Source organism: Archocentrus centrarchus, chromosome 10 (assembly GCF_007364275.1).
Source record: "Archocentrus centrarchus isolate MPI-CPG fArcCen1 chromosome 10, fArcCen1, whole genome shotgun sequence".
Lineage (NCBI taxonomy): Eukaryota > Metazoa > Chordata > Actinopteri > Cichliformes > Cichlidae > Archocentrus > Archocentrus centrarchus.
In genome coordinates, this window is record NC_044355.1 from 22,993,935 (window position 1) to 23,005,104 (window position 11,170).

Here is an 11,170-nt window from a genome sequence, read left to right on the forward strand (position 1 = left end):
GAGAAAGATGCAACCAAACTGATTGGGAGATCCTTCATCATGCAGCAAGATAATGCCCCAAAACACACTGCCAAAACTATGAAGGAGTTCATCAGGGGCAGGAAGTGGAAGGTTTTCAACTGGCCTAATCAGGCTGCAGACTTAAATCCTATAGAGCATTTTACCTGCTAAAGAGGAGACTGAAGGGATAACACCCCCACCTCCACCCCTCAATAAAAAAAAAAAAAAATATGGAAAACTTTAGTGATATCAGTGGGTCACAGGCTTGATGCAGTTATTGCAAGCAAAAGATATGCAACTAAATATTCTTATTCACTTAAATCTGTTTATCTGCTCCAATACTTTTGCTCACAAATGAGTGGGTTCATATAAAAAGTGCTATCTTTTGAACTGTGTATCAGATCCAGATGTAAATACCTGGAAATAAAAGATTTTTTTTTTTTAATGTCAAAACAAAATGTTTTCAGTCTACAGCAAAAATAAATGGATTGCCCTCACTGTTCCAATACAGAGGCAAGGAGGAGGAGAGGAGAGTGTATGACACCAACTGCAACTGTTTATTGGATTTATTACAATTTGCAAAGTTGGCACCCCTGTGTAATATTTGTCTTCTGGGAATATCTTTATAAGAACTAGTGAGAATTTCTACATAATAGATTTTAAATAAAAACCCAACTAATCAGGCCCTTTGAGTCTCACAGTCCACAGCAAGTTTAAAACATTTGTCAATGATGCATTTTTAGATTTACCAAGTCAGAAGAGAGATCACTGAACATTTGCATGAAAACCCTGAGCATCACTGTCTTACAGTGTGGTTACACTTCACTTCATTTAATGCTGATAATTCTTGATGCCACATGTGTGGCAAAAAACACAGATGTACTGTGTCTCTCTCGAAACGACTCTTGTACATGAAGCAATGAGAACTTTAATGTAAAACCAGCCTATATAGTATAACTCAACAACAGAATGCAGTCATTTTAAAGACTGACAGAGCCAACAATGTTCTGTACACCTTGTATGAAACGGCCATATTTACACCAAGTTCAGCATTAAAAAAAAAAAAAAAAACACCAAAGAAATAACATTAATAAAAAACTAGGCAAGTTCATCAATAATGCTGCACATTGCAGCATCTTTGTCCCATTTGTCACTCCTTGAAGTAGGGATGTTCTTCTCTTGCTGACTCACTGCCATGCAGCTGGCACTTGCTTCATCAATATCCATAGGTTCTGTTTTCAGCCTGGGGGCCTGCCCAGAGGAACACCCAACATTAGATGTAGCAAGCGTGATCTTTGTCCCATCACATGCACCATCTGGACCTTCCACCTGAGGCAAGTCATCAGGCAGGGAGGCAAGGCACCCCTGGATCATCTCCACTACCCTCTCCAGGTGTTTCTGGAACCTCTCTGCTGTCTCTAGCCTCTGTCTCTTCTGGACCTCCATCATCACCCTCAGTGTCTCCCTGGCTTGGTGCGGCCTGTACTCATTAATCAGATGGTGCATATGGACAAACAAAAGCTTTATGTCCTCCAGCTTTTCTTCACGCTTTATACTACCAGGGCTCTTGATAAGGATGTCCAGAAGGTCCAAAAAGTTCACAAGAATAGACATGTTCAGTTTCTTTAGCTCCCGTTTGTGGTCAAACTGCATGGGGTGAAGCCTCTCAATACCTTGGCTTTCCAGAGGCCGAATAATAAGGTCATCACACTGGAAATGGTTTCCAAACATCATATAACTATCTCTGATGGGCGGGGGTGGCTTAGGGGCCAGACCTTTGCGGATATTTTCATCACTGTACTCTTTGATGTACTGCATCGGTGGTGGAGGCAGGGCACTAACCTGTTGTGGTTCACCCATGATGCAGACCTGAACACACAAGAATGCATTTTAATATATAAAAAAGGAGACAACATACTAATTACAAAACCTAATACATAATGATTTAAAAAGCCCACAATTGATACATTTTTACAGTTTACAGTTGGTAAACACAAACACATTAATTTAGGCTCCGGTTTACCTACAGTTACACAACAAAATAGTGTAAATGGTACAGCTGAAGAAGTTTCTCTCTCACTTGAGTGATTAAGAGGACACTGGCACAAGGAGCAGGGTCTTTGCCGAAAAAAAGCAGCCCGGCTTTTTAAATACCGCAATGTTAATCGTGTCAAAACAGCTTATTTGCACTAACTCGAAACAAAAACAACACTGTATATTACAGCACCGGCAGGACCTTCGCTTAGAAAGCTGTGCTAAGTAGCTTATGTTAGCACAAACTACCAGCCAGCTATCTATACAGTAAAGATCTATTAATACCTCTTATGTTAAACCCTGTCTGGATGAGAAACGCGTTGAGTAAATTAAGGTTTTTGCAATCAAAAACCTTTGTTTGTGTTGTTAATATGTTAGCTCTTTTACTTTACAACTAACTGCAACCATCGGCTTATCTGCTAACTGACTAGCTATTTGGCTGCTAAACTCCGCTAACTAGTTATATCAGTACACCAAATTCAATGCTAACCTACAATATAGTTTAAAAGGGGGAGTAACGATATATATACACACCTGTTAAATAACTCTAGCTCCGGAACGTAGACGTTAGATATGAGACGTTACTTAGGTCCGACCATTAGCTTATAGCTACTTTAGCTCCTTCCACACTGAAGATTTTCCGTTTCTGTTGCGTATCGATTGGATGGACGTCATTGATTTTCGTCGCGCGGATTGGACGGTAGAAAGCGAACAACCTAAACGCTAATTGGTCGTAATGACATCACGCTGAAGTTTGTAGATTTTTAATAACGAAAAGCTTTTTTTTTTTTAACTGCATTGATATTTAGAAAACATTCACTTTTTAGTACAATGCTGAAATGTAACGGTGACCATCTCCAGCACCTGACTGCATAAGGTAATATCAAATATTTTTCTAGTTTAAACAATACAACAATTTGTAATGCCACCAATGCTGTTAAGAGGAAAATAAAACAAAAAAATAAATAATACAATATCAAAATAATATAAAAATATATATATATAACCTATTATTTAAAAGCTTAAAAAATGCAGAGCCATTCTTAAGGTTGGCAGTATAACTTTGTCTTTGTCCAATTTTTTTTTAAATATTTTTTACCCTTGTATAGTTTAAAAAAAAAAAAAAAAAAAATATATATATATATATATATATATATATATATATATATATATATATATATATATATATATATATATATATATATATATATATACAGCTGATTTTTTAAACATTATAGTCTAGTGGGCATATGGAGCTCACTCTTCTGAGTCTGTCATGTCATATTTACAAAGTAAATAATTTGGTGTAATGTGATCCTTCTGTACAACACATTAACACTCACTTACACAAAATATTCTCTTTATTAAAGGCTCATATGGAACAAATTGTGTTTCCGTTTCCCATTCAAGAGCACATTTGCTCCTAAATTTTTCAAATTTAGGCATTCTGCTGAAAACTTTAAATTGATAATAGAACAACGAGAACTGAATTTTAACATTTACACAGTTCAAAAGGTCTAAAAATATTAGAAACATTAAAGACTAATTTTGGCTTTTTGAATCCGTGCGTGGCAGTCCCTCTCCCGACTCATCCAATCCATACCAAACTGTTGGCACATTTTCCTGGTGGTGGTGCTAAAGCATCCTTTAAATCCTTTAAATTAACAACTTTAACTAGAATTCTTAATTCTAAGCCGACATCACTTCCTCAGCTGTTTTAAAACGTTCAACCACTTTTTTTTATCATTACTGGAGCCCAACTCTAGTAGATATTTCACTAGTAGATATTTTTAGCCTCCTTTTCCTAACACAACCAAAACAAGACAGACAAGTAAAGTTTATAAAGGCAGATATAAAAACGGTGATGGTGAGAATTAATCAAAGAAGCAACAGGGCAGATCATAAAAAAACAACATAAACATATAACAGCTTGATTTTTGCCATTTTTGTCTTAGACTGCCCCCTTTTTTTTCAATGTTGACATTAATAACTCAAACGTCACCGTACTACCAGGACTCAGTCCTGACCTTTGACGTGAATGTTGATGGGAAAATGTTGAAAAGTGTCAAGGTTAAAGAGTCATCCTTCTTCTGGGGCGCGCTAGTCATTATTGGCGTTGGGAGTGAAAGTGCCTGTGAGCGCCTGAACAGTGTGTGTGTGCGCGCATGCGTGCGTGCGTGTCTTTCACTTGCACAAGGCATTCGTTGCCGCAGGATGTGGTTTGCTGTGTGCAACAGCGTTATACCGGAAGCTCTACGACATCTATCAAGTTTTCATCCCCAACTTTTTTTTTCTTTCTTTTTTTTTTTTTTGTGTGCAGTCACTTCTCCCCCGTCTCTGCATACTGCATGCTGCCTCTCTTGGTATGACAGAACATTGCAGCATTTGTGCATTTCCTAGCTGATAAAATGTACCCCAGGGTGATTTTGAAGGGAACTCTGATTAAAAAGTCTCAACAAAAGAAGCGAGTGTCACCCTGTAACTACAAAGAGAGGTTTTTTGTACTGGACACCCAGGATCTGAAGTATTCTGAGCGCCGTCCCGGGGTAAGTACAGTATTAGCGGTGGATCTGTAGATTTGTTTTATGGCTGCTTGCTGTAATCCGAGTCGCATTCTTCCAGAAAAAGCCCATGCTGAAAGGTTGTATTGAACTGTCCAGAATTAAGTGTGTGGAGACTGTGTGCAGTGATGTGCCCATACCGTGCAGCTTCAAATACCCTTTTCAGGTAAGTTTTCTGGCTTTCTAAAGACCAGTTCTTTTGTTACTGTATGAAAATCTATTAAACTTTGTGTTATATGCACTATGTTTATGTATAATGTATGGTGAAGTATGACTGAAAATGACAACACAAATAACCTGTTTTCAAACGTCAATTTCTCAACAGGTTTTTCATGACAATTATTACCTCTACATATTTGCACCAGATAATGATTGCCGTCAGAAATGGGTCAGAGCTCTTAAAGAGGGTAAGCCATTACAAAACATCACCAGTCAAATAATAATTCTATGACAAGTAAATGTTAAACCACTGATTGTATATGATGCAAATGTGTAAGGTTGGCTATTTCAAGCAATATTTCCTTTATTTTGTCTGATACAGAGACAAAGCACAACAATTTAGTTGCAAAATACCACCCAAACTTCTGGATGGATGGAAAATGGAGATGCTGCCAACAAACAGAGAAACTGGCAAATGGCTGTAATGTATATGACCCAGTGGGCTACGGTTTGTTGCATTTCCCTTTCTCATATCCATACAATCAAATTATTTGTGTATGCGATTCCATTTAAAGTAAGGCTGTAAGATGTATCTTTCGTACGTATGGTTAGAGTAAGGTTGAGCTAAACATGATTGTGTTGCATAACTTTTGTTTTACCAAATCCAGTGTGTGAGATTGTTGCAGACTCACAAATTTAGATGGTCCGAAAAAGCTCTCCAATTTGAAATATCTTTTTCCCCTACAGCCTCTAAAAAGCCGCTTCCCAGCCTCCCGGATCCAGAGGTACCGCCATCTAAAACATAAATGACACGTGCTTTTGAAATGTTAATGAGATTGTTAAAAAATATTGACGTTTAATGGGGTAGACCAAATTGCTTTTTCAATCTGAATGTCTGATACATTTGCCTGCAATGCTTTTAAAGACTTTGGCTTTTGACATTTTTAATAACTAGGTTATATGTTGGTTTTTAACCACTGTGTGCTGAAACCTTTTTTCTTTTTTTCTTTTGTGGCTTCAAGTAACTCTATTTGAAAGCAATAGATTTCATATTTATTTTTGAACCTCTTAAGAGAGGAGAGAGTCAACAATCATTGGTCTCTTCAGAAATATTGCTAAAACATTTTTCAAACCTCTCAATAATTTATGAAAGTTTGTTGCTGCCGTTGGGGATGAAAAATCCTGATTGGCAGAGCTAAGTCAAAAATTTGGGTTATGATCTCAAAATTTCCACTTAATGACTTTAATTTTTTGTTTTTTTTAAATCTAAGTTTTGAGTTATTTTCTCAGAAGTTTGAGTTAGTATGTTGAAATTTTGAGATGCCTAATTCTGAGATAATAACTCAAAATTTTGACTTGTGGATGGCAATAAATAAATAAACAAATTCAGTGGCAAAAACAACCTTCCATACAAATACCCGTACAAATGGCTTTACATAAAATTTTTCTCCTTTTTCAGATGCAGCTGGAAGATTCAGGGGAACAGAAGGTCATCGCTTTGAAAAACTACACACCCCGGGGAGACAATGACTTACCTCTTCAGAAAGATCAGGAGTATCTCCTGATTAAGGACTCCAATTCTGACTGGTGGCTTGTACAGGATGAGAAAGGGTAAAGCACATTATAGCCAATGACTATTTCATTCTAACTGCTTACATTTAAAAATAAAAGCGTATTTCATAAGAAGACCTAATTATTTTTCTTGTCCCTCGTTAGGAACTCGGGTTTTGTGCCCAGTACGTACGTTGCTGAAAAATCTATCAACAACTTTGAGAGATTTGAGTGAGTTTGAATTCATTTGTTTTTCTCAGGGCCTTTTATATGTAATGTTTACGTCTACTAACAAATGACTTTGTTCCCTACAAGCCTGATTTAGTTGTTAATTTGTTCTCCACAGGTGGTACAACAAAAACATTAACAGAGCGCGGGCAGAAGAATTATTAATGAAAGAGGTAAAATAAAGTGAAATAAATAAAAAGACTTTGAATTTGGCCTGTTTGGCTAGGAAGAAAATTCCAAATAACAAGTTTGATGATGACAGGTGAGATTTTTACTCCTGTATGACACAGTGCATTTTGCTGTGACTGTACTACCAACAACAATCTTGCATTTGCAAAATTGTTGCATATGCACCTGCACAACAAGGATCCGACTTGACACGGAACGTGAAAAAAAAAAAAAAAAATTCTCACAACCACAATGTTTCCTCCAATGCTGAATTTCCTGCTTTGCTAAGTTTTGCAAGCAGGAAGGGAGAACACCTATCCATCATCGTCTGTTAATCGAAAAGGCTGCCAGACGTATTACAAAATGTGCTTTTGAACGTGGGAAGTCTGGTGTGATCTCATCTCTCTGTCTTTAGGGAAAAGAAGGCGCATTCATGGTGCGGGACTCAAGACAGGTGGGAGTGTACACAGTGTCTGTTTTCACCAAAGCACCGGGGTAAATTCACATCTTTCATTTGTGGTGTTCTTATGTATTTACTAAAAATAATTAAAATAATGATATATGATAACTTACATGCTGACAAATATATATGATGGCTCGTAGGATTTTCTATCATTTCAAGTCATTAGATTTTGACCCCGTGATATTCTATTCAGGAAAGCATTTGCTTTAGAAATGCTGCTCTGAAATAGATCTACTATCATCATCAGGTCTAATGGGGAGAAGAATCCAAGAGTGAAACATTACCAAATCAGACAGACAGAAACAAGCCCAGCTTCATTTTACTTGGCAGAGAAGTACCTGTTTAGCACCATTCCCGAGCTCATATATTACCACCAACACAATGCTGCGGGTAAGTGTGCTGGCTTTTGCATAAGACTTACGAAACAGCTAAATTCTTGATCCTGGCGTATTAATGTTGCTCTCTTTCTGGCAGGGCTGATAACACGCCTGAGACACCCTGTCTCTCAAGATGGACGCAACTCCCAGGATACTACTGATCTCTCAAAAGGTTTTACTCTTGTTTTGATGGCTAAGTTTGCTGAACAAAGTCTCCAAACAGTCACAATTTATTGCTGAAAATCTTGTTTTTGCTGACCTCTGGTGGGTTGCACAGAATCATACTTCAGATCTGTTAAGTACATCCTCCCTTGTCTGTTTAATGTAGACCAGGGCTCTTCAACCCCAGACCTCAAGAGCCCCTGTCCTACAGGTTTTAGATGGGTCTCTGCTTTAACACACCTGAGTCAAATATAGAAGTCATTAGCAGGATTCTGGAGAACTTGACTGCATACTGAGGAGGTAATTCAGCCATTTGATTCAGGTGTGTTGGATCAGGGACACATCTAAAAGCTGCAGGACAGGGGCTCTCGAGGCCTGGAGTTGAAGAGCCCTGATGTAGACCAATGTAATATGAATTTCTCTTTGCTAAAAAAAAAATCTTTGTTTTGTATTTGTATGCACTGCATAAAGCAAATTACCTCTGTGGTTATTTAACTGAGCAATATTGTGGGTGCTGGTGTTTACCACTGGTTTGCTGCTTAACAGATCAATGGGAAGTGGACCCCGAGGAGCTGACACTGGGTCAAGAGATAGGCAGTGGTCAATTTGGACTGGTGCTGGGAGGCATCTGGAGGGATCATAGGGTAGCGGTGAAGATGATAAGAGAAGAGTGCATGTCAGATGATGATTTTATAGAAGAGGCGAAGGTTATGATGTAAGTACAATTCATGGTGGAGATCTATATTATTCTAAGTAAAATAATCTTGAAATCACTTAGTCTGTGTGTGCGTTTTAACAGGAAACTCTCTCATGCTAAGCTAGTACAGCTGTATGGCGTGTGCACGCAGCGTTCTCCCATGTGCCTCGTGTTTGAGTACATGGACAATGGCTGCCTGACAGACTACCTGAGAGAAAGGAAAGGCTCTTTGTCTCAGGATATGTTGTTGGGGATGTGTCTGGATGTCAGCGAAGGGATGGCTTATCTAGAGATGTCCAACTTCATCCACAGAGATCTGGTAAACCAAGAGAAAAGAACTTTTTTATGATGTGCATTCGTATCCCTGCTTTGTTTGAGGAATTTATCCTTCCTGTCTTCCTTCCAAAGGCTGCCAGGAACTGCCTTGTCTCAAAGAACAATGAGGTTAAGGTATCCGATTTTGGCATGACCAGGTATGCTTATGAAAATCTATTTTTATTTTACCACATCACCTTACTTTTACACTGAATCACAGCATGTGGTTTGTGCCCACTCTCCACACCCTAGATTTGTTCTTGATGATCAGTACACAAGCTCACAGTGCTCCAAGTTCCCCGTCAAGTGGTCATCCCCAGAGGTCATCAGATACTGCAAATTCAGCACAAAGTCTGACATCTGGTCATTCGGTGAGTTTATGTGTTTGTCTGCCTTTCAGCTGTTTGGTTTGTATGTCTGATTCACTATCCATAGCTCTTACAGAACAGTAATGATGCACGTCAAGTTTTGCAGGTTGGGCAGCAGCAGCTCAACGGCACATTCACTCTAGTGTTCTGTTGTACGAGGAATCAACTAGAAGTTAAATAAGACTGCAGTGGTTTTGACATTACATATTCAACTTTAAGAAACAATTTTTTTAAGCTTATGACAAAGGCTTTGTGCAAATTATAACCTTAATAGGTAGCTATTTTCATGGTGCAGTGACGAGTGGTGGATATACCATAAGCTCTGAGACAAGTTGAGATCAGACAGGAGATTAAAAAGACAGAATGGATGACTTATGACCTGCTTGTATAAAACAAATGTACTAAAACTTGTATTAGTACATTTGTTTTAGCACATTTGTATAAAACAAATGTACTAAAACTTGTATTATTGTTACACTAAACGTGGACAAGAGAAAGAGAAGAAGACTGCTGTCTGAGGAATCTTGCAAAAGAGATTCTTCATCTCAAGATTTTCACGTCTTGGTTGAATGATGGTTTTGAAAAAAAGAAGACTGCTAGGCCATCTTCAGGCAATGTGAATTTCATGAGACTGCAGCTGCTAAAAATATTAGAAACTGTTTCATGGGACTGTTGCCAAACCTGCTGGATGAGGCTACCAGAGCAAAATTAACTCCAGACTGAGCTGAGCTGATCTAAAGGATCAAAGTACGAGAGCGTCTGTTCACACCGTACGTCACTTTCTGAATAAAGGTTTGCTCCAAAGACGAGACCCCGTTTTCAAAAGCGCAGTAAGAGAAGAAAAAAAAAACCTCAAACTCCTTTTTGATAAATATACAAATAAACAAGTCAAAATGGTTCTTGTTGTATGAAGTTTTGGAATATAAAAGTAAAATGGAGAAACATCAGGTCCAAGTTTGAAGAAAAGAGCATCGGGCACAGTGGCTTTCATCAAGACATTCTGGAGTGAAATACGTACCTGTGTCAGAGCTCTGCCTCAGTCACAGGCTGTGGCTTTTCCACAAAGACCCAAAACATACATATGTGTCCACATCATTTTATTTGTTGTTTTAATATTACATTAAATTGAGTGCAATATGAATTATAAAAAACAATTCTAAAATTTTAGGTGTGTGTGTGTGTGTGTAGCTATGTTTTTATGTTATTTTATTTATTTATTTTAATTGAATGGGTAGTAGTAATTTTGGTCAAGTCTGTAACAATTACCATTTAAATCAGGCTAAAAATAAATGTGTGCCAATTCTATAAATAAACACAGCGACTAGAGGGACTTATGTTTAGCTTTCATTATTGTACTTTTAAATGAATAATACAAGGTTTCTACCCTCTTGACCAAAGTGTTTCTATATTCTTTAACAAGTGCCGTCTCCTCTTCAGGTGTGCTCATGTGGGAGGTGTATAATGAAGGCAGACTCCCCTATGACAACCGCACTAATGCAGAAGTGGTGGAGTCCCTGAACGCAGGCCTCAGGCTTCTGAAGCCACGCTTGGCCCCGGAGTCTGTCCATCTGCTCATGGAGTGGTGTTGGAAGGAGGTGAGGACATGACCGTTTTTCAAACAGAACTTCTGCTGATCATAAAATGAGCAAAGACTGAATTGTCTTCTTTTTTTTTTTTTTCTGTTTTGTTCCTAGAAACCAGAAGATCGCCCAACATTTGGGCTCCTCTTTCATGAGCTGGCCTCACTTTCAGATGCCTGATTTAAAGATTTGAGGATGTCATTTTTATACATAGTATTTATTTTATTTATTGATTGTCACCAGTTGCATGTCAGTTGTAAAGTTAGATGATTACAAAACACAACATAATTTTATATCCTGGATTTTGCACTTTATCTCTTTCATAGCTCTGTAAGTATCCCTTAAGAGGGCACACACACAGTCCTTTCACACACCTATTGGTGTTTACTGCAGAATTATGTAAAAGCTTCAGTAATTCTATAAGCCCTATAAAGGTGAGATGGTTGCTATTCACTTAGCTGTTAGTCCATTAAATACTTTGACTGTCATTAAACTGGATGTTTCACA

General features: G+C 38.0%; 2 protein-coding genes across 2 annotated transcripts; one reads left to right on the top strand and one right to left on the bottom strand.

Moving 5' to 3' along the window:
• Positions 1 to 1,056: 1,056 nt before the first annotated feature.
• Positions 1,057 to 2,712, bottom strand: med7 (mediator complex subunit 7). Its single transcript, XM_030740249.1, has 2 exons — positions 2,569 to 2,712; positions 1,057 to 1,869 (listed from the first exon to the last, which is right to left on the bottom strand). Exon 2 carries the CDS (start codon positions 1,858 to 1,860, stop codon positions 1,099 to 1,101), a length of 762 nt encoding a protein of 253 aa, XP_030596109.1. The 5' UTR covers positions 1,861 to 1,869; positions 2,569 to 2,712; the 3' UTR covers positions 1,057 to 1,098.
• A 1,730-nt stretch (positions 2,713 to 4,442) lies between these two features.
• On the top strand, positions 4,443 to 11,170 carry itk (IL2 inducible T cell kinase). Its single transcript, XM_030739281.1, has 17 exons — positions 4,443 to 4,580; positions 4,657 to 4,761; positions 4,921 to 5,002; positions 5,137 to 5,262; positions 5,502 to 5,539; positions 6,214 to 6,365; positions 6,471 to 6,536; positions 6,652 to 6,706; positions 7,117 to 7,196; positions 7,412 to 7,554; positions 7,639 to 7,713; positions 8,250 to 8,418; positions 8,503 to 8,719; positions 8,809 to 8,873; positions 8,968 to 9,086; positions 10,521 to 10,678; positions 10,778 to 11,170. The coding sequence occupies exons 1-17, from the start codon at positions 4,443 to 4,445 to the stop codon at positions 10,841 to 10,843; spliced, it is 1,854 nt and encodes a 617-aa protein (XP_030595141.1). The 3' UTR covers positions 10,844 to 11,170.